Consider the following 25790-nt stretch of genomic DNA (forward strand, 5'->3'; position numbering starts at 1 on the left):
TCTGCCTAAATCCAGTTTCTCTTTTCCATCCCGTCGCTTCAACTGACTTTAAAGACACAAAAACAACAAGACCTCAATACTAGATCTTAGGGAAAAATGTCATATATAGAGATTTTACTTTAAAAAGTACTGTTTTTGTATGAATTATCCTCCATAATAAGTTATTTTTGATTAGTACGTAAGCATGTGTATGTCTTTGATATTAATATATTCCTTTATATGTGTGTACAATATGACACCAGTATACCTTTACATATGAAGCTATGTATATCAGTGTGTATTTATAGAAGACGTCTTCATGGAGTCGTAGGTCTCTCCAGTGTCTGATGATAATTCCAGCCTCTGGTCTGAGAGGAAGAGGAAAGAGCGCCACCTACTGAGGCTCTGTTTTACTGCTCCCATATGGATTACCATAAATACTGTAACAGTGCTTTTCGCGAATCGATTCGGTCTGATGGGGGGGGGGGGCAAACGTTATAGGACTTTGGGGCCCAGGTGATTTTGCTCCGGAGGGTTTGGCGGCGTTTACGCGTCGTCGCCGTCACCGTTGGACTTCGTTGTTGTTGTTGGATGTAAGAACGGCGTGGTTTGTAAATGATGCAGGTTTGACCATCAGACTGTTTCGTTTGCCTGACAAATGTGGTAATAAAGGATCTTTGTACTCAGCTTCACGGATGTAAATGTGCACAACTTAATTTTCAAGTTTCTCTGGGATAGAAAAGTATAATTTTAGTGTAAAAGTACCAACATGTGACTACTTTGAGTACTTTAGGGTACTTTTCAGCAGTTCCCTCATGTCCAGGCTAAAATATTATTGTTTAAATGTTAGAAGTCCTGCAGAATTTGCACAAAAATCTCGAGTTGCTCTCAAATTCATGCAAAAAGGAAACTAAAACGTTAATATTCAGCACAAATCGTCATAAAAATGTGAATTTCCCGCAGAAAGAAAAGAAGAAAGCCTGCGATGATCAGCAGATCCACCCGGATCGCTTTATTTTTTTAAATTTCTTTTACATCACCATTATCATCATCATCGTCATCATCACCATCGTTATTGTTTGTTTTCCAGATGATATTTTTATATTACTATCACTTTAAATCATGGAAATCTGTTGAATCATTGCACAATTTTGTTCTCAAAATGTACACATACAGGAGCGTATTTGAATGCGCATTTTTCAATATTCCATATTTTACTTTTTAAAACTAGTTCAAATGAAGTCGAGAAGGAACTCAACGCGTACGTACATTTATCCAATACATACCTAAAGAAAATAAATAGATATAGTAAAAAATAAAAAAAGGCAACTGAAAAAAATACACACATTTTACAAATTGATCCCCAGGCTTCCCCCCCCCACTCCACCCCCACCCCCAATCACCCAACCCTTGTAGGTTTATCATACAGATATATATTTTCAAAGACACCTCATCACCAAAAAAACGTCGTTAGGATGTCGTTTGTTGGACATGCATCGTAAACACGGAGGCTAAAGGTTTTGTTTCCTGGGCTTCCTCAGGCTCGCCCTCTCTTCTTGTCCCCCCCCACCCCCTCCAAACCCCTCCCCGGAGAGCTCATGGTTGCTGTTATGGCTTGTGTGTGCAGTAAAATGACCGGCCTTTGTCCGACCCCCGACCACGTGGGAGTTGCTGTTTCGTCTCTCAGTCGTCGACCTGAGACCCTGAGCTGATGATTAGAAGTCGTAAACCGTCACGTCGCCGATTGGACGTTTTGTTAGATTGTTTCCACGGTGACGCGTTTGTTTGCTGTTTGATTGTTTTGTTGGGTCATTCTTTTGTGCATATTTTGGAATGAATCGACATCACGCCCACGGATCCTTCACGCCTCAAATCACGACGCTCCGATCTCTATCACCTGCTACCGATGGACCTGTTTACCTGCGGATCAGCCAAACAGGTGTTTTTGAAGCATTCCGCACCTTTTTTTTTTTTTTGCCTCCGTCCCAACTTGTTTAAAATGTGCTCCTGGTATCATCGTCAGAACAAGAACACCTTTACTAAAACCTGTCGATCTGATGCGGCTAAAAGTTAACAGACTTCCTTTTTTACTGATTAAATGGGCCGATTAGCAAGTTGTCATATTCTGCTTTAATTAAATCAGTTTTAAAGTTTTGAGGTTAATTTTACCTGATTGGGTAGAAAATAAAGACTTCCTGCAATTGTTTCTTTTTACCAAGGCTGATATCTTGACTTAAAATGCTGCATCCTACATTTCCCATGATGCATTAGACCTTTAGATGGCCCTCATATTGAGGATTTCCAGTCATGATAAAATCGTGGTTAATCTCCAAGCTAACTCCTGGTGAAGGACGTCCTTTCGCAGACGCTAAGGGTTAAGATTTCTCACCACGCCAATGCCCTGCCGCACCGTGACCCGAGACGTCAAACCCTCAAACTGGAGTCCCTCGAAAAAGAGATGACTCGTCTTTCCAGGTGCAGGTAGAGGAGCGAATCGTAGGGCGGCGTAAACGGCAGCGAGTGGTTTCTGGGATAGGAATGAAAACGAACCCTGATTTTTAACCCAACGAATCCGACGGAAACCTGCGTGTTCTGCAAAAAAACAACAACCCAAAAAACCATCAGCCGTCGTCGCCCTCGATGGCCACGTTAAGCGAAAGAGCAAAGACGGAATGATGGGAAGAGATGAAGCGGGATCCGTTCCACCTTGGCAGTCCGGTCGTACATTCTTCGTGTCCTCCTCCCCTTTTCATTCCTTCTGTTATTGCAGGAAGGTCGGACCGGTGGATTGATTTTTGTTTTTTAAAGTTAAATGGTTGTTTTCATTGCTTCTTTCTCCGAGGATGAGCGAGAGGGTCCTCTAGTCCCGATCCGGTCAGCGCCCTGCGGAATGAAACAGGAACACCACCACGTCATCGCTTCCCTGGCCTTAATTCAACCCTAAATCCCCCAAACAAACACACAGAAAACAACCCAAACACGCCACATAAAGAGCTCTGAACCCCAGGGTCAAACCAATCCACTACAGCAAACAAACACATTAAAAACAAACACACGGCCAGTCTCAGGCCAATGTGCTCGCCACATGTGCAGAAAAAACCCCCATCCAGAGGAGAGGTTGTTTGGTCCAATCCCGGAACGTTCCTGCGGTTCTCACCTCAGCCCTTCAACAGGAGTACGTCCTCACTGAGGCGGATTCACCCCGGGCACCAGAGCTGGCTGTTGGGGAGACACACGGGGGTCATTATCGCCATGTCTTCAACAGCACTACCCTTCCACAGGCATTCCTATTAACAAGTGGAATGAGGGATAATGGTCTTCCTCTGTACTTTCAGGCGTCTGTTCCTTGTTATTTCCAGTTCCTCTAAAACTAATGGCAGAGTAGCGTGAAAACAACCAACTGTTCCCAGCACAGGATTTTTTTTTTGCGTTTTTAACGGCGCGTACGACAAGACGTAAACATACCCCTGGGGGAAACCAAAAGACTTCAACGGAATAGCTAGACCTGGTCGGACCCAGGAAGTCGACAAGTTTGCGTCCCCAAGAAGGGCGTGAGCGCGAACCCGATCGCAAGGGGAGGTCGGGGGGTCAGACTCACCGTCGCTCTGAACCTTCCTCAGGGTAACGGAGGGCGTGGAGATCGCTGAGGCACGGAAGTTAGCAGGCAGGGTCTCGGCGGAGTCGGAGGTCACGCCACGGAGGTCCTTCTCCCGGAACATCTTCCTCCAGGAGGGCGAGCGGGTGAACGTCTTCGTCCCGTCCTGTACAGAAAACACGGATGCTCAGACGCTAACATCGCTAACTCAAGCATGTATACGTTCTTTATGTTGTTCATGCTGACCTCGTCGGGTCGTCTCTCGGTTCCCATGCAGATGAGGGAGTTGTACTCTTGCTCCAGGAGCTGTCTGGCCTGCGGGGAAAGAGTTGCCAAGACACATTTTTGGGTCGTTTCACCTTCGACTATCATCTGTTCGTTATATCAGCGACACTCTAACATCGATGTGAACCCGTTTGAGTCTTCCTGAAGTACTTCCTGTCTCAGACACAGTCTCCAGTCGGCCCTCGTCCTCAAATGCCTCCGCGTCAGAATGCGTTGCGTGCTTCTCCCTCACCTCATTCATCAAATAGGAAAGACATCAAAGCCCTGACGAGTCTGCAGCGTTGGCTAATCGCGCTGGCGGGGGAGGGGACGCAAACGCAACTGGACAGAGATCAGAAAGCAAACCATCTGTCAGGCAGCGCCGTGTCTCCGCCATGAAGGCTTCGCAGTTTGACCCCCGTCATGTGACTCCTGGCCCCTAAAAACCTAGACCCATAATTCAGTTTGTTCACAAAAAAAAAAAGCTTCACTAGAGGTAATGCTAGCTTCTCTGAAACGGGTAACAACTGTGTTAGCTTGTCTACAAAGATAAAACAGTGTTAGCTTCTGCTAATGGGTAACCAATGTTCAATGTTCTGAGATCGGCGGTTCGATTCCCGCTCCTGCCAGTGGGAGGAGCGGGAATCGACAGTGGGAGGTGTCAGCTCACCTCCAGAGCACTGCCGAGGCCCCCTTGAGCAAGGCGCCGTCCCCCCCTCACAAGCTGCTCATTTGGGGCGCACCACGAAGGGGCTGTCTGCCACTCCACCTCCCATTGCTCACAGGCCCCCTAGTGTGGGGTTGTGTGTATTGCAGCGGTCTGTACACACTAATACGCATGTGTGTGATTGACCAACAAAAACTAGAGTGTACGTTCTTAATTTCCCTTCGGGGATTATAACAGTGTATAAAATGTAAAAAATAAAAAAAAGGTAACAAATGAGTAGCTTTTGTAAAAAAACAACAACCTTGTTAGACTCTCTCATATGCTAACAGTGTTAGCTTCTCTGACAGGTTAAGAACAATGTTAGCTTTCCCAAAATGGGTAACAACACTGTTAGCTTCTGCTGCATTTGGTAACTGCGGTTTCTTTTCAATCATTTCAGTTTTTGTTATTCCTTACTGACGAACACGCGACGCTAACGCGCTGCCATTTTTGGTAATTTTGAATTTAAGGACAGACGTGTAATTTTCAAATTATTAAATTAAGAAATTCTTTGCTGATGACAAGCCTACGTTCGCTAAATTCCTACCCATAGATAGAATTCTTTCCTAAAAGCGGTTTTAAGACATGTCGTAGTGCCAAAATTTCTAAATGTCATCTTAAACTGATTCAAGACGTTTAATACTGGGGAGGTTTCTGTAATGAGATCCCAAATGAGGCTCGTTACTTTCAAACATGTGTTCAGGTATCCTCAAACCTCGCTATCAAACAGCAGGGAGATGACAGGCGATGATGGAGAGCCAGTTTGAAGCCGGTTCTACTTTAATAATATCTGAGACGCACATCAGACTCGGTCTCTGGTGATCAAAAGACATTTGACTCATGCGTTGGTTTCAGATATTAAACACATCATTAAAGCCCTTTTTGCCTGACAAAAGGCAGTGTTTCTGGCTGAAGTAGAGAAAATAAGCTGCAATTATTGTGCATGGGATAAACATGACATGCTAATAAAGCTACATCTGGATGCTACACTGAGCAGAACGATTCATGCATGTAGTGTGACGCGGGATGAAGACAAACACAAAAACAGGAACATTTCTCTGACTTTCCTTGAATGTGTGCGTGGTTTTATGAAACAGCACAGCATGATTACGAAAACTTAATTTCAGTAATTCAAATTTATAGTAGAAAAAATAGATGCATGTCAAAGAAGATGCGTTTTTCCGTGATTTCGATGCATGAATTTATATTTTTGAGGTATAAAATCCAAATCCGACACATCGTCAGTATACGGGTTCAGTTTTCGATGAGGCAGGAATAGAATATTTACCTCGAGGATATGAAGAATGTGAAAAATAATTTTCCAAAGAAAACTCCGGAAGCACAATTTTTGCAAAAATAAAAAAATACGAAAAGTTTGGCGACGCTAGAGTGATCATTTTGTGAGACGAGTGTTTCACCACCCAAAAATCCCCCCAAAAAATACAGGCTTGCCCTTTGACCCTTGACCCCGTACCTGTGTGTTCTGATTGGGGATCTGCAGCAGCAGGGCCAGGTCGGTGTAGTCGAAGGTGTCGTCCAGCGCCAGCAGAGCGCCATGCACGCCGCTCTCGCGGAGGTTGTCGGCGTACTCTTTCAGGCCCAGCATCTGCACCCAGCACATCACGCGCTCGTTGGACCACACCATCACATCTGGGGGTGGGGATCAAAGATCAATCCCAACACAAGAACTCACGAGTCAATCTGGGAATATTCTGCGGCGAGATCAGCCAAGGTGAACCGCCTCCCAAACACACAACATGTGTCGGCGAGGCGCGGCGGTGGGAGAGCGAGAGACTCAGGCTGGTTTAACAAGTGAGTTGACATTTAGGCGATCATTATCCTGCCAAATTGCTCTAGAAAGCTGTGGCTTATAATCTCCTCTCAGGATGGGGGGGTGGTGGTGGTGGTGGTGGTGGTGGTGCAGTAATAACAAAAGGGTGGTCCAAATATTTCCCAGCGATGTGGGAGACAGCGGAAATCAGAGCTGTCTGTGTTGTGTTACCATCATGGAGTTTGTGGTGTGTTTTATGTTTCTAAGCGAGGGCTTTCCTTTATTAGCCAGAGCCGATGGAAGAAAGTTCATTAGTTTTACGGTTTTCTCAGTTAAGGAGGTCATTTCCTTTCTCTTCTTAAGACCTCATACCTTTAAGAGGTCTTGTTAAAAGTTAAAATGTATGTGGTAAAGGAAATGGCGGCGATGACAACACAGATTTAGGTATGCAAGTTAAAAATTACGGGATTAATCGTATATGAATGTCTTCTTCTTTTCCTTTGGGCTTTTCCCTTCAGGGGTCTTAAAGCCTGATGAATTATGGGATACGAAGCTGCGGAAAAGAACCAGTTCTGATGCGGATTTTGATCTTTTTCTCGAGGACAAATGGCGGCCGATGATTCGATGGTTAGTTGTTGGTGAAGATTTGCTTTTATGCTTTTGAAACATTTTATTTTGGGTTTTGAATCCGTATTTCAACGGCTGATAATAAAAAATTTAAAAAAAAGCAACTTCACACTCACAAAAGGTGAATAATTATCTGTTCGATTGATGAATTACAAGCCAACAAAGGCTGATAATAGATCAATAAGAGTAATCACCAGGTAACTCACCTGGACACACTTAAAAGGATTTAAACAGGTAATTACAGCTTTGAAGAACAGAACAGCTCAGCATCAAAAGAGGAACAGAGTCGGGGCGTGGGAGGTCAAACAAACCCACACCCCCAGGTGTTGGGGTGGGGTGGGGGGGTGATGACATCACAGATCGGAGGCTCACCTTTGTTCTGGTGGGCGCTGTCCTCTCGCCGCCTCTCCAGCTCCTTCCGGTCGTAGTTCAGACGCTTCAGGCACATGATGCCGTAATGCAGGCTGACCCTGTGTGAGGGGGGGTGTGTGTGTGGGGGGGGGGGCAAACAACCAGAGGGTGAGGGAGGGGCCCGAAAGGACAGGTTTCCACTTTTACTTGCACTCAGAAGCCAATAAAGCGACACCTCTGACCTTTCAGGTGTCTTAAAGGAGGACTTATTGGAGGGGGTGGGGGGGTCCTACCTGTGGAAGCTGTCCACCATCTTCAGCTGCCCCCTCAGCTCCTTCTTGGTCAGGTGGTCCAGCATGCGGGCGTCCACCAGCGACTCCATGAAGTAGCTGCGGTACTGGGGCAGCCCCAGGCTGGGCAGCCAATCGTTGCCCACCCACTCGTGGTTCATGTCCCCATAGGCCAGGATCTGGAGGGGGGGGGTGTCTCATTAGATATATGAGTGTGTGTTCTCATGGTAAGGGAGGGGTCAGAGTTTCTTACCTGATCCCAGCTGAACTCCTTCAGCTCCTGGAGCGCCGAGAGACGAGGAGGAGAAACGGATGAAGAGATGAGGAGGAAGGAGAGGTGATGGAGGAGGAGGAGGAGGAGGAGGAGGAGGAGAGGAAGAGAGGACGGCAGGAGGAAGAGGACAAAAAAGGGAGGAAGAGTGTGTTAGTGAGCGGGTCATTAGTCGGAAGCAGTTCACACTGAAACGGCGACCAGAGGGAGAGAAGATGTTCAACGCCAGAGAGAGGAAGAGGAGGAGGAGGAAGAGGAGAGACAATTTGATTCAGAACAGATCCAAAAATAAATAAAAATAAAAACAAATAAATCATCAAAACGTGGGAAAAAAAATCAAACAACCGGGAGCGAGACTCACCGGAGGCTTGGTGGCTGCGTTCAGGGACTCCATCTCAGCGTGGGTCATCCAGACGTTACTGGTCGACTGCGAGGAGAGAGAAGTGGTAAAGACGGAGGCGGGGGTGTGTGGGGTGGGGGGGTCGTTGTTGTTGTTGGTGATTCGTGACTTTATCACCGCATTAAAAACAGGTGTGACAGACTTTCCACATCTGGTTCACCTTTACCGTCGACGTTTAACCCATCGAGTTTTTGTGACGTTTAGTTTCTTCTTCTCTTTCCAATATTCCACCAAACAAAATCAGCTTTCTATTTGACATCACATATGCTTTTTGTTATTTTATTTTTTAAAATTTATTGCTCATTAAAGGAACAGTTCAGCCCCCCCCCAAAAAAGAAAATTAATTTCTAATCTACTCGCCTCCATAGAGTTGAAATATCCTCAACAGAAACATCTGGTTCATATAAATATATATTTATATATCTATAAATATATATATATATCTATAAATATATATTTTTTTTTTATATTTATATTTATATATCTATATATATAAATATATAATTTATATATATAAATTAAACCCTGCCCCCCCTTGCTAGAAATATAAATTCGCATATGAAGGTATTTATGGGCTCCAATTAAAGGTGTTTTATGGCGTTCCTGCTCTTTTCTCAAAGCGTGGCGTGGATGCGTGGATGTGGGCGGGGCCTCACGGAGCGGGTGCTGGCGGGGGCCGAGGGGCTGGTGAGCGACACCATCTCCTGGATGGCCAGACGCAGCTTGAGGCGGTGCAGCGGGTTGCTGATGCCGATCTCCCTCTGGATCTCCGTGTCCGACAGGTTGGCCATGATGGAGCCGCTCTTCACGTTGGCGCGACAGGCGGCCACGTACCAGGCGGGCATCCCCACCCACAGCTGGGGGCGGAGCCAGAGGACAGGTTAAGTAAACGGGAAGGTGGGGGAGGATAAATAAAACGTGGGGGGGGGTGTTCCAATACCTCCAACCAGGAGACGACAGTCGGTCCGTCCCAGGATGCAAAGGGAAGTCCTTGGCGACACGCTTCCTCCAGGAGCTCGTGTCTGGAAGGAAGGGGAGGAGTTAACACCGACGGTATTTTCTGGAACAGAAGGCGCACCTAGAAGACCTTAACTTTCTCAAAAATCAACAGTGCGTCTTGTACATGCAAACCTTGGTTTTCAAACGCTTTGGACATCGAACAAATCGGAATTTGACCAAAATTTTTTATAATTTTTTTGTCTTGGAAGTCGAACAAAAGAAATGTGCTTTTTATTTTAGTTTACTGGATTCAATAATTTTTCACTTAATCTGCGTTCCATTGCCTACGTTACGAGTTAAGTTACCGTAAACTTCCAAAAGACGACGGTAACTCGTACCTTAGGCTAACCTGATTACGTCCATTTTTTTTGTTTCTTTCTTTTGCGTCTTTCTTTTACATTGTGATGTTTCATTACTATACAATTTGATATAGATATGAAAAAATTTGAAATATTTCGTTCATTACAATCAGGTGCGCCTTATAGTGTGGAAAATACTGTACATCTGAGATGTAGGCAGAAACAAAAACAGGGGGCAGACTAACTTCTTCTTGCTGCGGCGGTCTTTGTCCGCCGGACCCAGCGTCCCCGTCTTGTTGATGGCGATTGGGTCTCCGGAGGAAAGGTCCTCCGACGGCGTGGACGCTGGAGGAGACACGGGAACGAAGGGGTTAAAATGCTCCCGGCGTGGATGAGTCGGCATTATCCTGCCCCCCGCTTTGCTTCGCTTACCCAGAGAAGCTGCGCCGTCCCGCCCGGGTTGCCCCAACCTGCCCTTCTCCTTCTTCCCAAACAGCCGCCCGATGGAAGACTTGATGCTCTTCTTCTTGCTGGACTTGTGGAGGGAGTCCTGGCTGCTGTTGGAGCTGCTGCCGTCCGCCGACAGGCTGCAAGGCATGATGGGAATCAGGAAACAGGAAGGAGGATCAAACCGTGTGTGTGTGTGGATGCCCTTACCTGCGGAACTCCCGGGGGTCGTCCAGCATCGCCCCCGGATGGGTCAGGGTCATCCTGTCCAATCGCAGCGCGCGAGGCGTGGAAGGGGGCGTGGAGTCGAGGAGCGCCAGGGCGCGGTCGTCGTCCCTGTTGTTCTGAAACACGGCAAACGAGACGTGAAGGATCGCACGCCGTTTTTACCTACAGTCCCTGAACGCCGCGCCGCCAGGCGTACCTGTCTGTCGTTCTCGCGGGCGGGGGAGTGAGGCAGGCGAGGGGTGGAGTGCCCCGAGCTGGGCGGAGATGGGGAGGCCAGGGTGGAGGAGGTGATGGACGACGGGATGAAGCCCCGCCCCCCCGCGCCGTCTCTACCCAATGAGGAGGGGGGGATGGGCGGACTGTCCAACGCCACGCTGACCCGGCTCTCGATCTCCTCGGCGCGCAGCTCCGTGTTCTCCTTCTCCTCCTGGATCAGTCTGGGGGGGAGGAAACGCCGCTTTAGTGTGTTAGCCTTCCTGTTAGCATCGAAGCGCTAACACTTCCTGCTTTCCCTCACTTGATCTCCTTGTTGATGGCCTCCAGCTGTTCCTGCAGCATGATGGCCAGCGTCTGCACGTCCGTCTGTCCGCTGGGGGACAGCAGCTCGGAGCCGAAGCGGTGGTCGGCGTCGTCCTCGTCGTCAGAGCAGCCCACATCCAGACCCGGCTCGAACCCGGTCGCCAACAGCGCCCCGCTCTCCCAGTCTGGGTACTGCAAGGACAAGACTTCCTGTTTCACCTGAAACCCGAACGCAAACAAAATTAAAATTATTTTTAAAAAATCTCAATGTAAATTTTCTATCAACCACAGCTCAGTAAAAAAATTATGCAACTGTGTGTGTTTTTAAATTTAATTTTTAACCTTTTTAAAAAATTTCTAATAATATTTAGAATTTTAATAATTTGTAATAATTTTTTTAAATGATTAATTTAAAAAAAAAATTATTTTAATAATTTTTAATAATTCGTTTAACAAAAGAATTTTTAAAAATCTTTTTTATTTGCTGCTCAACACGACGGGCCCCCACCTTGGTGGAGTCCTCCCTGGCGGAGCTCCAGCGGGCGCGGTGGCTCCTCCTGACCACGGGGGCGCTGCTGAAGGGATCCAGGTGGGAGGTGGACCCCGTCGGGAGGGAGCCGCCCCCGTGGGAATACCTCAGCTCCAGAGCGCTGCCGGGTAGGGAGCGACTGGAGACGGGAGCGATGAGATGGACGGGTTAGCAAACAAACACAAACAGTAGGGGGGGGGGGGGGGCGGGGGGGGGGGGGCATGAAAGGAGAAATCCACCCAGGTGGAAACGAGGACTTTGGATCGTTTGTGTGTCAACACGACTTAAACGCCTCTGGTGTGGACAGATTTATCTCCACCGCTTGACAGGAGGAACCCCCCCGCCCCCCCACCCACGTTGAATCACAATAATAATTATAATACATTTAATTTAACCCCTCGTGCGACGGGCGACGCCCACCTGGAGTAGGAGCCCCCGGGCCGCGCCCTCAGCTGATCCAGCTCCAGCTGCAGACGCTCCAGCTCGGCGATCAGCTGGTCCTGAGGGGGGGGGGGGACAGAACTGGTGAGAACCAGGAACACATGGGGGGGTGGGGGGTGTGGGGAGGGGGGCAGGCACCTTGTTAGCCAGCAGGTCGTCCTGGAGTTTCTTCATGTTGGACAGCTCCTCAGAGAGAGCGTTCTGGAGGGGGGAGGAGAGAAGCTTCAGAAGGAGACCACACGTGTTCCTAACGGGGGTCAGAGGGCGCTGGGCGGGGCGACAGGAAGCCACACCCAGGATGTCAGGAAGCCCCACCGGGAGTTAAACCTAACCAACCCCTAACCGACCTCTAACCGACCCCTAACCGACCTCTATCCGACCCCTGACCTCTAGCTGACCTCTAATCGACCTCTAACCGTTAATGGTGGATTCTCAGCTGATTTTGGATTTCACCCGATCCCATCAGGAGCTCGGAGGACAACTTCGACACCAGGAGTTCATCGGTGAAGAGGTGGACACGTTTGTTTTTTTAAATCCGTGAGGAGGGGTCACCGGGTCACCGGGTCAGGGGGCGGGGTCACCTTCTCCTCCAGGGCGGCCATCCTCTCCTTCAGGTGGAGCTGCAGCCTCTCGTTGGACTCGGACAGCAGCTTGTCCACGGTGTCGGAGAGACGCTTGTTGTGTTCGTCGTTCATCCTCTCCCTCTGTCTGGCCTGGGGGGTGCAGAGGGGACATGGGGGGGGGGGACATGTGAAAAACAAAGATTTCTATCTGAAGGTTTTACAAAATTAGCGCTCCTTTGTGCCGCCGCCGTCCCGACAAAAGCAACTGCACGACAACTGGGGGGGGGGTGAAAAACAAGAAAGAAAGCGAAGGTGGGGGGGCGGTGTGACTCACCCGCTGCAGCTCCTGGTTCTTCTCCTCCAGTTGCGCCTCCATCTGTCGCAGACGCTCCTCGAAGTTGCCGTGACGCTCCTCCGCCTGAGCGGCGCGACAGAGGACAGAAGCCACGTTAGCGGCACGTTGCCGCGCTAAACCCCCCCCCCCCCCCACATTAACGCAAAAGCTAGCAGCGCGCTAGCCGAGTGCGCTAACTGGCGGCATGTCTGTGCAGAGATCGCAACCTAAACGTTAGCGTCGCCGCATCGTCAACCCGTCGTAGCCATCGTGTCCCGGCACGCCGAGAATTACGTGGAACCGTTTGAGACTTCCAGGAGAGGTGTGTGTGTGTGTGTGTGTGTGTGTGTGTGTGTGTGTGTGTGTGTGTGTGTGTGTGTGACAGTGTGTTTTATTAGCATCAGTGAAAACCATGTTTTACGAGATAGCGTTAGATGCTAACAAATAAGCAATTAAATCAATAAATCAATACTTTTCGCGTGGCGTTCGCTTCTCGACGTGTCGGCGCCTACGCCGACGATGTTCTGCTTTATGTTACTTCTTCTTGTGTGTGTGTGTGTGTGTGTGAATACCTCACACACACACACACACACACACACACACACACCTTGTTGAGTGCTGCCACCCTCTGGGCGAGCTGCGCCTCGATCTCGGGCAGCGTCTCGGCGCGCTGAAGCGTCTGCTGGAGCTTCTGCTTGGCGTCGTCCAGACGCTCCTGAAGCTGCCGGTTCTTCTCTTCGCCCTAAACAGGAAACAGGAAACAGGAAGTGAAAACCAGGGACGCCCCACCCCCACCCCCACCCCGCCCCCCCCCTTTCAGTGGAGTCCACCTGTCTGTGGAGGGAGTCTTTGCTGGCCAGCTCGTTCTCCAGTTTGTCCTTGATGTCGTGGAGAGACGTCGCCTCCCGCTGGGCGCTCAGGTACCTGCGAACCAGACGTCGCCGCGGCAACGGTGAGCGGTTGGATGTCGGATGAGGGCAACCAGAGTTCAGGAACGCCGGGATTAAAAACACACACACACACACACACACACCTGCGTTCCAAAGTGGTGATCCTCTCCTCCATGTCTTCCCTTTGACAGAGCGCCTGAGAGAATCGGGGAGAAGAGGGGTGAGGAATCGGGGGGGTGTGGGGGGGGGAGAAGTCTCACACACGGAAAGGAAAGACGGCCAGACGGAAAGAAGGACGTGGCAAAAGAAATATTTACTGCGCGGATCAAAGGGAAGCCACTGGGGTAGGAGGGCAATTAGCTGAAGAATGATAATGACGGGTTAATAGTAGCTGCTGACAGATCTGTGGAGCACCCACTTACTGCTGCACAAGTCAAATGGGGGGGGGGCAGGTAGGGGTGTGTGTGTGTGTGTGTGTGTGTGTGTGTGTGTGTGTGTGTATGGGGGGGGTTGTGAGAGTGGCAGGTGAGGGGAGGTGCCAAGTGGAAAAGACGTAAACTGGCTCGACCGCATCTTAAACGGCGACCGACTGGCGAAACCGGGAGGATGGAGCCCCGTTGCCGTGGCGACCGGCTAGAGGATGCTGGTGTGTACGGCGACGGCCGTCGCTGCCAAAAAGTTGCCGTAGCAAAAACCGTTACACGTGTCTAGGAGAGTGAGCGAGGACGCGTTGTTGCCGGCCGTCGCCATGGTGACGGCTGGAGTCTCACCTCCTTCACGTCCCGCTGGAGCTTCTGATTGGCCTCCTCCGATCGGGCCAGCTCCCGCCTGGCGGACGTCAGCTGCTCCTCGATCTCGCCGACCTGCCGGGGAGGAGAGGGCGTGAGAACACACCGGCAGCGGTTTCCTGTTTGCTAGCGGTGGTTGTTAGCATTAGCATTAGCACTAGCGGTACCTGTCTGCACATGAGCGCCAGCCGCTCCTTCAGCTGACCCAGCTCGGACCGCTGGCGCTCGATCTCGCCCTCCCGCTGGCGGTCCACGTCGCTGTCGTCCAGGAGGGAGGACGGTCCGTTGGGGAGTCGCTGAACCGAGACGAGTTAGCGTCAGACAGGACTAGCCAGGTTAGCATGTTGGCTTTAGCGCTAGGCTCAAAGCATCTGCTAGCATGGATGTAGCTTCTCCTGTTGCTCCTTCATACCCAACATTACCTGGTATTAGCCTATGTTAGCTAACATTAGCTGACTTTAGATAACATTTAGCTTTAGCTTATATACTTCAACATCAGTTTATATTACCTTATAATTAATTAATTGATATATCAATATTATATTATAATTATAATATTATATATTATAATATAAGCTATAATTAGCTATATATTACATAGCCTATATATTTCAACATTAGCGTATATTACCTAGTATTTTATTAATTAATATAATATTAATATTGTATTAATATAATATTATATTAATATTATTATATTAAATAATTAACATTATATTAATTAATATAATATGATCTATTAATGTGTAATATATTGATATATTAATATATATTACATCATATATTAATTATACTTCCTTATATTTTATTAACTGACATTAGATAACATATTTTGATACTAGCTAACATTGGAGCTAACTTCAGCTTATATATTTTGACATTAGCTGATATCAGCTGACAGAACTACATCCTCATCAGACTCCTCAGTCGGAGACGTTCCCATGGAGTGTTTTGAGAAAACATTGAACAGTTTGAGTTAAAATCCTTCCTCTGAGACCAACAATGAGCCCAAATTTAACTTGTAACCATGGAAACCAAGAAAAATGTATGTAAACAATAAAGGACACCAATTGAGGGGATGAGAATTCACTACAAACAAACAAAAATAACACTTGACCCACCTCCACCTCAGCTGAATGCTAACATGCTACTGCTAGCAGTCTGAGCCGTTTACCCCCCCCCCCCCCCCCTACCAGAGGGCTTTAACCACCACCACGCTTCCAGCACAACTTCACACAATCAACTCATCAGCTGTTGGCAGTCGCCGTTGCTAGGCAACAGGAGTAGCACCTCCCCGGCTGGGATGGCGTTGCTAACAGTCACCTCCTTGCCGTTGTCCAGTCCTTGTTGCCTCCTCTTGATCTGCTCCCTTAAGGACACCACCTGGAGACGGGGGGGCGGGGCCAGAACAGGTCAGGACAGGCGCCGCCGTTGATTGGCCGGTGGAGAAACCCGGACTCACCTCTTGGGACGAGGACTGAAGCTCCTCCTCCAGGGACGCCACGCGCTCCAGCGCCACCCGGAGGCGCTCCCGCACCTTCTCGTCCAGCGCCTTGTGGTGCTCGAACAGCGACTTGAGGGCCTTGAGGACCTCCACCTCGCTGGACACCCCCGCGGGCGACTGGGCCTGCCTCTTCACCACCGTCATCCTCAGGCTGCGCTCGTGACGCGACACCAGGCACTCCAGGTGTTCCAGCAGCAGCTGGAAACACACGCACACGGGTCACGTGTCGGTAAAAACGGGGCGTCGCGTAAAAGAAAAAAACGGGGCGATGACGTCAGGCGGGGGTGGGGGGTGGGGGGGTACTGACCCGGGTGTTGTTCCGCTCCGCCTTCAGCTCGGCGATCTCCTCCTCTCGCTCCAGCAGCTGCTCCCGGCAGAGGTTCAGCTCTTTGGTCAGCACCGCAAACTCCTGCGGGGCCACAAGAGGGCGCCGTTAGCCGCTTCGCCGCGGCTGCGCGATTTCCCACAATTCTCTCTGGGTTAGTCTTCAAAAAAATTTGTTTTTCTTTTAAAGGTTATGCTATTAAAATGAACAAATATTAGCATCAACTAACTTAAAGAACGTCCCGTGATTATTTTTATACGGATGTGCTGCAGGATAACATCAGGTATCCATGGCGACGGGCTGGATAATATATATAATATAATTTCTGGAATTCCCTGGCCCCTCCCACGCCTTCCTCTCGCTGGGCAGCCGGCCAATCAGATTGAAGCACTCAGGATCACTGAAGATATAATTAAGAAATCGCTGAATCAAACATCGAAATAAAAAAATAAAAAAATAAATAAATAAATAGATAGATAAATAAATAAATAAATAAATAAGAAGGATCCTGAATTGAACTGGTAACCGTGGAAATGGATAGAAGCAAAACGCTCCCAAACAGCCAATCGGATGAAGATAAAGCAGCACCTTGGGTGGCCAATCCGATTCCGGGCCTTCCCCTCTCCAGGGTGGGGACGGGTCGACCCGATGAGGTCACCCCACCCCCAGCCCCCTAGCCCCGCCCCCTCCTGGAGCTCATAACCGCTGCCGATCCCCTCCGGCCCACTCGGCTCCATCGCGAGCGATCCGGCATCCCAAGAACTCGCAGAGACACGTAGCCCCCCCCCTCCCTCACAGGGGGCCACGACCCTCGAGGAACCAGCGAAAACGGCGTCCGCGCCTACCGCAGCAGCGGCGGCTGACGACAGTCCTACAGCAGCCGTCGATATAAAAGATAACAACCGGGTTCCTGACAGGCGCTGCGTCTGAAATTACTTTAATTGCACGATAAGCGGGAGAATCTGCCGCGTTAAAAGGGAACACCCCGGAGGCGACGCCGCCGCCGTGAATGCAACTGGAAGCGGTCCAGCTGACGGCGGTCCAGTTGCGATTTCTTTTTAGCGTGATTCCACTGCAATTATGGATGACGTGAGTTCAGCGGCGCGATAGTTAGCTTTAAAAGGAATCCACCGCCTCCGGTCAGACCGACGGTAACCACGGCAACCCGTCAACAGAGAGGGGATGAGCGCGAGCAAAACATCATGGTCACCACACACACACACACACACACACACACACACACACACACACACACACACACACACACGTGACCAAAAATAAAAAACAAAAACAAACAAAAAAAAAGGCTGATGCAACTTAACCACTAGAGGGCGCCGATGCGATTTCGAGGTGCTGCTGTTACTGATGCTCTGTGCTAACGGCGTTAGCGGCAGCTAACGGACGCCACATCCTACTTTTGGCTGCGAGGAGGAGGAAGGTGAAGAAGAGGAGGGTGAAGAAGAGGAGGGTGAAGAAGAGGAGGGTGAAGAAGAGGAGGGTGAAGAAGAGGAGGGTGAAGAAGAGGAGGATGAAGAAGAGGAGGACCAAGGAGGAGAACACTGTGTACCGATGGTGCGTTCAGGGCCCGTAGGATGTCGCATATCTGGGACTAATTCGAGCATGATAACTGTTCAGCACCGCCATCTTTCTCCATCCATCCTTCCGTCGCCGTAGCAACACACAAACAGCTGCTCCGTCTCCTCTCTGTGTCTAACCAGCAGCTCTCTCCTCCTCTCCTGGCGACGAACGCAGACGAACTCCATGAACCCGACTCAGAATCAGAATCGCTGAGTAAAGAAACGTTTTTCAACGACGGATTTTTTTAATCCGTAAAACATGAATTAAGTTCAAAACCCAATGAACAGACGGGGGCGGGACCAGGATGAACCAATCACAACCGTCAAAACAAGGGACGTGTGACTCTCATCGATGGATAAACAGCTGTGATTGGCCGAAACCAGAAAGAAGGGAAAGAGGGAGGAGCTACTGGGGGAAAGAAACAACCAGGAGGCGGAGTTTGTTTTCCAGAAACAGGAAACAGCTGTTTTCTACTTCCTGGATGGGTTTTAAGTTCATTTTCACCCCGCCCCCCGCCGGCCCCGCCCCCTCCCCTCCTACCTGTGGCAGGGCGATGGACAGCTGGCGCTGCAGCGACTCCTTCTCGTGCCCCAGCTCCCTCAGGCGCAGGTGGGCGGTGCCTAAGCTGTCCTGCGTCTCCCTGAGGGACTCCAGCAGCCGCTCGCGCTCCGTCAGCATGTTGACCATCAGCGACTCCAGGTTCCCCGTGCTGCCGCCCTCGTCGCCGCCGCCAACGCCGCCGCCGACGCCGCGGGGATCCCTGTAGCCGCCGCCCATTCCTCCCATCCCTCCGCCCATCGCTCCTCCGGCCCCCGCCGGGGACGACGAGCCGCCTCCTCCGCCGCCGCCGCGCCCGTCCTCGGAGATGGTGGGCATCACCTCGCACATCATGGTGAGGCCTGGGTGCGAGAGGCGTGGTCTGAGAAGCGGGTTAGGACAGCCGATTCGTCATCAAACGGGGGGGCGTGTCCTCTGGAGCTGATTGGGTGAGGGATAGGTGGGTGGGGTGAGGAGGCGGGGCAGTGAGGAGGAGGTTAGTTCCAGTGAGTTGTGGGCGGGGCAGTGAGGGGTGGGGGTGTAGGGGTGGGAGGGGGTGAGTGCAGGTTCGGCGGGTGACCTCTGACCCCTCCGGCCCCCCCTTGGTGCTTCAAGGAGACTGGACCTGCAGGGAGGAGGAAACAACATTTAAAAAACAACAACAACCACGTGACTCCTCCAGGAAGACCACAGATGAAGGCGCGCGCGGCCTCCAGGCAGGTCGGGAGCTCGCGGCGCCGCCGCCGCCGCCGCACTCACGCGCGCGCGGAGAGGGGCACGAGACACAGACGGGTCCGTCTCGTGCCCCTCCGTCCACATCCGCCGCGCGTGCGGATGACGGAGGGACGGACGCGCGTGATGTCAGGAGTCGTGAATGGGAGCCGCGGGAGGATGCGGCGAGGAAGAAAGGGAGTCATCAGCCCCCCCACCCCCCACCCCCCGCCCATCTGCTCCGGTATTCCCGAGGTTTACCCCCCCCCCCCAGGGGGCAAAACCGGGCATCATTCCCCTCTGAGGGAAACAAACAGGCTAAAAAGGTTTTTTTTAAAACATATGCAGGCCTAGCCCCACGCGCTCCCCCATCATGGTGGGAGGTGCCACTCATAAATGATGAAGGCCTAATTATGGGATGTAATCTTCATATATTTCCTCCTATTTTCTGGTTATCAACCAAAATATCGCGTCGCTTTGGGTTTATTCCGACCGCAAGGCGTCTATTTCCTATCAACACCCCCCCCCACACACACACACACACACACCCAGCCCAGCTCCAACCCCCCCCCCCCCCCCCCAACACCTATAAAAACAGCTGGACGGTCTAACGCGCCCGTGGATTCCCAGCGTCTTACCCGCTCCATGGTGGACGAAGGTCGGACAGGAAGGCGCGTCTCGGGCCGGTTCCGGTTCAGAACATCCGAGAGGCTGCAGCTTCAGCGCGGTCCAGCCCGGTTAGCAGCCTCCCCATCCCCTCCCTCCTTCTGCTGTGGGAGCGACGGCTCAGCATCAGCGCTGCGTCAAGACACCCGCAGGAAGGAGGGCCAACTTCCGGCTCAGACCTTCAGAATAAGAGTCAGCGACAAAGGAAATTAGTGTGTTTTTTTACTTTAGTGGAAGTTAAAGCTGTTGAAATATGAGGCTACTGACGCAAAGGTGTGATATTAATAGTGATAATAATATCAGTTGTATCAATACTATAATATCAAATTGATAATATCAATATAAGTTGTACCTAGATAAAAAAAAAATGTGATCCATTCCTGTGGAAAAATTATTTATTTGTCTGGTGCTTTCTCTTAATTTATTATCTTAAAGAGAATTATTAGACTTTATATTTTCCAAATTCCAGCTCTGTATCGATTCTGTGAAAATCTGTATTTCAACGAACTAAAATCGATAAAATCGATAAAATGAATACTTTGGTTCAAAAAGCCGCGATAGGCGTATTTTATTTTGAAGAGAAATAATACTGTTTCCGCTTCTCTTCCGGGTATTTCAGCGTAACTTGACGTCCGTTATTTATCTTCCCTCATCTCTCCTCGATAAAATCTAAATAACTTTTACTGTCACTATATAAATTCCTTTCACTCGTACTTTCCTTTTTTCATTTTTATTTTCACTTTTCTTCCTTTGAATTCCGCTACGAAAGAAAACATTTATTTATATTTCTGTGTTGAAACGTGAAAGTTGCTGATATTTTCAAGCAAGGGTGACCTCTAGTGGACAAAGACGGAAATGCAACTTTAAACTCGAGGTTTTAGGTCAAACGTCTGGATTTTAGGCAAAGTTTCATGTTTTATTTGTGAAAATTAAGCTAATTAGAACTTTTGAAGGGTCACGGTAAAAATACGTTTTTAAAAAATAATTTATATTGAACTGAGATCTGCGACTTTTCTTTTTTTTTTTTAAAATTTCAATTACAAAATATTTTTTTTAAATGTAAATAATTTTTATTTGATGATTTCACGATTAAACTGCGAACTATTGGTGAAATTTACCTCTCTCCATTGCTAATCCTGTCAGCCAATCAGATCTCAAAGGGGGCGGTTCTTAAACTCCAAGGTAGGGAAATGGGGGGAGGGGGGATGTTATAGGTGACGTAATGTCCTCCTCCTAGAGGATGATGTCCAACAGAACCACCAAATTTCACAAAAAATAAATGTGTGACGTAACAAATCAACACGTCATGATTATTTCTACGCCTTTCAAAATAAAAGCACCAATTCTAATCGTTTTCATAATCAACATTGACTTCAGGCTCCTGGCGTCCTCCTGCTGATGTCTCAATCTGGGGGTCATGTGACAGCGGTGACTGACAGGAAGCAGCTGGGCGACACCAGGAGGGGCGGCGCCGTCCGGAGGTCACGGGAGGTCAGCGGGTCAGAGGAATGCTGATTGGAATGTGGACGTCGGGGGGGCACCTTGTCAGCAGGTCCCCGGGGGGGCCGTGACATGAGAAAGAGGAGCAAGAAGAGCACAGACCATAATAATCTGAAGAGTATCTGAGTAAGTCTCCAAATACAAGACAGCAAGTGTTTTAATCAAAAGCTAATATCTGTTATCTTTGATGGATTATTGATTGATTGGATTATCAGAAGGATGAATGAAATTTGAAAGTAATTGATAATCGATAAAATAAAATCTTTAATAAGAATATTCCAAAATGTAGCTACATTTGTCACATTTTTACTCGAGTAAATGAACTTAGTCACACGGCGCTAACCATGACTCAGCAGACTGAGAAACAGTGACGAGGCGTTCGGGTGTGGGTTTAAATTAAAAGCTTTATTGAGATGCTGATGGCCGGACGCTGCTTAAATAACCACTTCACTGAAACGGAAGGTTTGTGACGACCCGCCCCCTTTGGCCCCGCCCCCACCGCCGCGTTGACGTCATGAATCTAATGTAGACCACAGAAATGAACACGCAGTAGAACATGTGATGATTGGTGGACCACGCCCGTCTGGAGGGGGGTGGGGGTGGGGTTAGGTGTGCTGGGGCAGATTCTGCGGCGGCTCGGCGGGGAGGTTGTTCTGGACTTCCTGTTCAGCCGGGCCTTTTTCCTCTGAGAGGGAGAGAGAGAGAGGACACGCCCACAGTGAAACCATGGCGACGGACATGTGACGGCATCACGTCTGGAGGTTACCTCCTGCTTTCTGCGCCGCCGGCTGGAACTTGAGTTCTCCGTGGGGGCCGGCGGGGGGGCGGCCGTCCGCCGCTGGCTGCTCCCGCTGCCGCTGGGACATCTCCAGCACCGCCTGCAACACAGGAAGTCACTGTAACACCGGGAAGGGGGGGCCCCCGACACCCTCAGCAGAGGAGCCCCTCAGGGACCTACGGCCTGACCCCCCCCACCCCCCTCTTACCTGCTGGTACTCCCTCTTCTGGGCCTCCAGGGCTTTGCCTCGCTCCTTCAGCAGCTCCTGCTCCTGACGCAGAGTCTCCACCTTCCTCTTTAGCTCCTCCTCTTTGTCGCGAAGCTCCGCCTCAAATCTCTGGAGCTCCTCCTCCGTGTAGACCGGTTTGGTGTCCAGAGTCTGGCGTGGAGATATCACGTAAAAACACAAAACAAGCGCACCCTCTGCACACATTTCCGGGCGATTTTAGCGACGCCGCCCGTCCCAAACGCCCCCACCCCCACCCTTGCCCCTGCCCCCCTCACCTCCCACTCCTTGGGGTTGTTGAACTCCTTCTTCTCGGTGGACTTGAGGAACTCGTCCAGGCTGACCAGACGGTCTTTATTGGTGTCCACCTGAGGAGACGGACGCACGTCGATGCGCATCAGAACGAAAGCAACGCTCAGAGGAGGCGTCTGGACTCACGTTCTTCATCACGTGTTCCCTCATCCTCAGACGCTCCTCCTCCATCTCCATCATGTCGTCCTCCTCGTTCTTGGGGTCGTAGACTTTCTCCAGCTGAAGGAAACGACAAACAGATGAATCTCCAGCAGTTTCACAGCCTGAAACCTCGGAAACCGAAGCGGCGTTTCTCCTCACCTCCTTGGTGAACAGCGCCTCCAGCTCCTGCTCGTCCAGAACGTCGTCCTCGTTGGCGTCTGCGGGAAGAAAGAACCCCGTCAGTCGTGGGAAAAGGAGAGTCGTGGCGTGAAGGAGAAGCGGCGTCACCCACCGTGGAGTTTAAAGAAGGTCTTGGGGTTGAACTCCTGGGGGTCCAGCCCGTCCGTCTCCTCCCAGACTTCCCTCAGCTGAGCGACGCTCCCCTGGAGGTCGTGGGAGACGCATCAGAGAACGACTCCCTGCCAAAAAAAACTCCCCGACGCCAGCGGAGCCACGCCTACCGGAGCGTTGACTTTAGGGTGCTGTCGGTGTTTCTCCTTCAGCTTCTGCAGCCGGTCCTCCTCCTTCTCCCTCTTCTCCTGGTCCAGGCCCTTCAGGTACTCCCTCCTCTCGTGCTCCTTCAGCATCTCGTAGCGTTTGAACTCCTCGTGTCGCTCGGCGTCGTAGTTCTCCAGGTCTTTGGTGGCCTGGATGGAGAAAAAAAAAAAAAGGGATGCGATCGTTGCGATCGATCGCGTTCCGTTCGAGTCGTGGCGTTGGAGGCGGGGCTTACGGTGGAGATCAGCAGCTCCAGATCTTTGGCTTCGAACGTGTTCTGGTTGTGTGGATCCAGGTGCTCGAACTGCTTCAGCAGGGAGGCGTGGTCCATCTGCAGGGCTTCAGGACAGAAGCGTCACGTCAGCGACACGCAAACACGACCTCCTGAGGCCAGAACCGGATCCGGTTCCACTCACTCTGGACGTTGGTGCTGTCCAGCTTGGCCTTCAGCAGCATCCGCAGGCGGGACACCTCCTGACGCTTCAGCTCGTCCAGCCGCGTCCTGACGTGGTGACTCACCAGGTCCAACTCCTTATTGAGACGCCCGTTCTGAGACAGAAACACCGTTTCATTAGCGTCGGTAGAAGATAATGATCCAAACGGATCTTTAGGATCCAAATAAATCCATAAATATTTTTAAAGATCGGTTTAAAATGTCGGTTTGTTTGTTGGTGGCTTTGATTCACATGAAAAACAATCCAGGAGAGAATCTGTAGGGTTTTATTTCAGATCCACATGAGTGTAAACCGTCTAAATTCCACCAGGCGCTGACCTTGATGTCCTCTGTGTTCGCCGTCTGGAGCTTCTCCCTGAAGTGGGGGTCCGTTTCCAGAACCTCGATCACCTCCCGGAGGTACCTGTCGTAGTACAGACCGGTGTCCTGCGTGGACGACACCTGATTCAGACAACCTGAACCCTCAGAACATCTGATCTGACGATAAAACCTGAGACCTGTACCCCGTTCTCCTCCTCCTGCGCCTCCTCTTTAACCTCCTGTTTGCCCGCATCGCGATCGATCGGCACCGACAGGACCCCAGCGGAGACGGACAGCAGCAGCAGCCAGATGGGGGTCGACTTCATCCTGCTTCAAAACAAAAGCATGTTAGACGACTGCAGGCAAACCTTGAGCTAACAGGCTAAGGTGTTAGCACCAGTCGGTTCCCCAAACCTCCTCACCCCACACACACACACCTACGGCAGGTAGGGGGAAGAAGAGCTTCAACAATCAGGTGTCGTCTTAAATGATTTGTTTATTTACACGTTTATTTTCACTACCTTTTTTTGTAAATATGAATTTTTATTTATTTTTTCCTTTATTTTTGTAAATATTTATGTATAACTATATGTTAGAGATGACTGATTGTTACTTATGTAGTTGAGAAGGATTAGGTTTACGTAAGTTTATGCTTCACTATACTCATCTTTGGATGTGTGGGAATCATTCCTTAGACTTGTTATTGTCGTTTTGTCCTGTTTGTTTTGCTGTTAGTCTATTTTGTTTCTTTATTAGCACATGTTAGAAATAAAAAAAAGCATTTATCCATTCATTATTTAGCCAGAGGAACCTGATGGATCCAGAACCAGAAGTCTGTGTGAATTCAGAATTCTGTGGATCCGTCTGACCTGGATTGGAAGCACCTGAAGGGATTCCTGTCGATCAGCTGCTGGCCGGTGAGTTAAATGTGTGCCGAATTCATCAAGAGACTTTAAATATTCTAAAACTGTCCAAAATATGCGATTTTAATATTTTTCTGTCCTCTAAAATGAGAAAAAACCCAAAAATGTAGAGTTTCTCAGGTGGAGTTCAGAGTGACGGTCATTTTTGATGGAACATAAATGTCTGAATTGAGACGATAACTTTAAGATTAAGACTTTCAGACATGAGAGGAAATAGAAACTAAAACATTTATAGAATATTTAATATTTACGTCATCTCATATTGTTAGCATTTGCGGCTAGCCGGCTAGCGAGCACAAACTAGCACAACACGGACGATGCGTAAGGACGTAAAAAAACAAGCATTTCGGTAAGTGTGATAACTTGTGAGATAAAACCTGACCATTGGGGAATGTGTAAACTCAATGTTTGTTTTTGAAATCATTTCAAACTATTCTTTTTGGTTTTTACCATTTTGAATCACAGCTAGCCAAAGCACTTCCGTAGCCCCAAGCTAATCTAACAGCTAGCAGCTCTTCCTGCGTTTGTGATCACAAATTTAAATTCACTCTTAATTCAGAGACAAGCGACATTAAAACGGTTATAAAACACACCAGAAAAAGATTAAAATGTCGTTTCTCTTACCACATTTATGGATTTGATAACGGTTCCGATAATTAAATCACGATTTGTTGGTACAGTAAGATGACAGTGACGTCATCGAGGCGAAGCGGCTGCAAATATTAGAATTCTACTACGGTGAAGGTTTGACCCGCCCTACTCTGATTCTGATTGGTTGCGTTTGTGCAGACGTACGCAATGACAAGCAGGATAGCCAATCAGAAGGCATAAAATCAGTGCTATGACGTCGTCATAGTAGCACAATTCCTTCAATTTAATTGTCAGATTTGGTACCTTTAGAAGTCAACGGAGGCGATATTATTGTTTTAAACGTTTAATCGATTTAAAAAATATATATTTTATTCGGTACAAAAAAGCAAAGTCATGGCAAATTGAAATAAATTAACATCAAAAGCGTCAACAATTGCACGTCAGAATAAATTAAT

At 49.4% G+C, this 25790-nt stretch overlaps 2 protein-coding genes across 4 annotated transcripts; both read right to left on the reverse strand.

Annotated features, from left to right (window-relative positions):
- Nucleotides 1-1566: 1566 nt before the first annotated feature.
- On the reverse strand, nt 1567-19708 carry ppfia3 (PTPRF interacting protein alpha 3). 2 transcript variants are annotated; one of them, XM_068336370.1, is made up of 31 exons: nt 19585-19708; nt 18239-18860; nt 16103-16204; nt 15754-15993; nt 15615-15674; nt 14459-14587; nt 14274-14366; nt 13647-13699; nt 13444-13537; nt 13221-13355; nt 12614-12697; nt 12298-12429; nt 11855-11917; nt 11696-11775; nt 11255-11414; nt 10745-10965; nt 10424-10664; nt 10210-10343; nt 9985-10139; nt 9798-9897; nt 9195-9276; nt 8911-9111; nt 8216-8281; nt 7837-7863; nt 7587-7762; nt 7315-7412; nt 6019-6194; nt 3821-3889; nt 3578-3740; nt 3137-3198; nt 1567-2862 (listed from the first exon to the last, which is right to left on the reverse strand). In XM_068336370.1, exons 2-30 carry the CDS (start codon nt 18587-18589, stop codon nt 3146-3148), a joined length of 3738 nt encoding a protein of 1245 aa, XP_068192471.1. In that variant the 5' UTR covers nt 18590-18860; nt 19585-19708; the 3' UTR covers nt 1567-2862; nt 3137-3145. The 2 variants fall into 2 exon arrangements, with proteins under 2 accessions (XP_068192471.1, XP_068192472.1); XM_068336371.1 differs by lacking the exons at nt 1567-2862; nt 3137-3198; nt 3578-3740; ... (1 more) ...; nt 6019-6194; nt 7315-7412 and having other exon boundaries at nt 7641-7762; nt 7837-8042.
- Nucleotides 19709-21496: 1788 nt separating this feature from the next.
- On the reverse strand, nt 21497-25470 carry nucb1 (nucleobindin 1). Of its 2 annotated transcripts, none has more exons than XM_068336375.1 (13): nt 25369-25470; nt 24025-24151; nt 23840-23947; nt 23484-23616; nt 23303-23406; nt 23031-23216; nt 22862-22952; nt 22729-22787; nt 22555-22647; nt 22395-22484; nt 22099-22269; nt 21879-21990; nt 21497-21797 (listed from the first exon to the last, which is right to left on the reverse strand). In XM_068336375.1, the coding sequence occupies exons 1-13, from the start codon at nt 25371-25373 to the stop codon at nt 21718-21720; spliced, it is 1359 nt and encodes a 452-aa protein (XP_068192476.1). In that variant the 5' UTR covers nt 25374-25470; the 3' UTR covers nt 21497-21717. The 2 variants fall into 2 exon arrangements, with proteins under 2 accessions (XP_068192476.1, XP_068192477.1); XM_068336376.1 differs by having other exon boundaries at nt 24025-24148; nt 25369-25461.
- Between the last annotated feature and the right edge of the window lie 320 nt (nt 25471-25790).

Source organism: Antennarius striatus, chromosome 16 (assembly GCF_040054535.1).
Source record: "Antennarius striatus isolate MH-2024 chromosome 16, ASM4005453v1, whole genome shotgun sequence".
NCBI lineage: Eukaryota > Metazoa > Chordata > Actinopteri > Lophiiformes > Antennariidae > Antennarius > Antennarius striatus.

What these genes read in the sequence shown, in the direction of transcription:
- ppfia3 (XM_068336370.1), bottom strand. Translation starts at nt 18,589, where the DNA reads ATGATGTGCGAGGTGATGCCCACCATCTCCGAGGACGGGCGCGGCGGC. An exon ending in CCCGCGAGAACGACAGACAG is followed by an intron (nt 10,344 to 10,423) that starts GTACGCCTGGCG and finishes GCCGTGTTTCAG; the next exon opens with AACAACAGGGACGACGACCG. An exon ending in ACGCAGCCACCAAGCCTCCG is followed by an intron (nt 7,864 to 8,215) that starts GTGAGTCTCGCT and finishes TCGGCGCTCCAG; the next exon opens with GAGCTGAAGGAGTTCAGCTG.
- nucb1 (XM_068336375.1), bottom strand. An exon ending in GGGAACACGTGATGAAGAAC is followed by an intron (nt 22,485 to 22,554) that starts GTGAGTCCAGAC and finishes CCGTCTCCTCAG; the next exon opens with GTGGACACCAATAAAGACCG. An exon ending in GGCGGCGCAGAAAGCAGGAG is followed by an intron (nt 21,798 to 21,878) that starts GTAACCTCCAGA and finishes TCTCCCTCTCAG; the next exon opens with AGGAAAAAGGCCCGGCTGAA.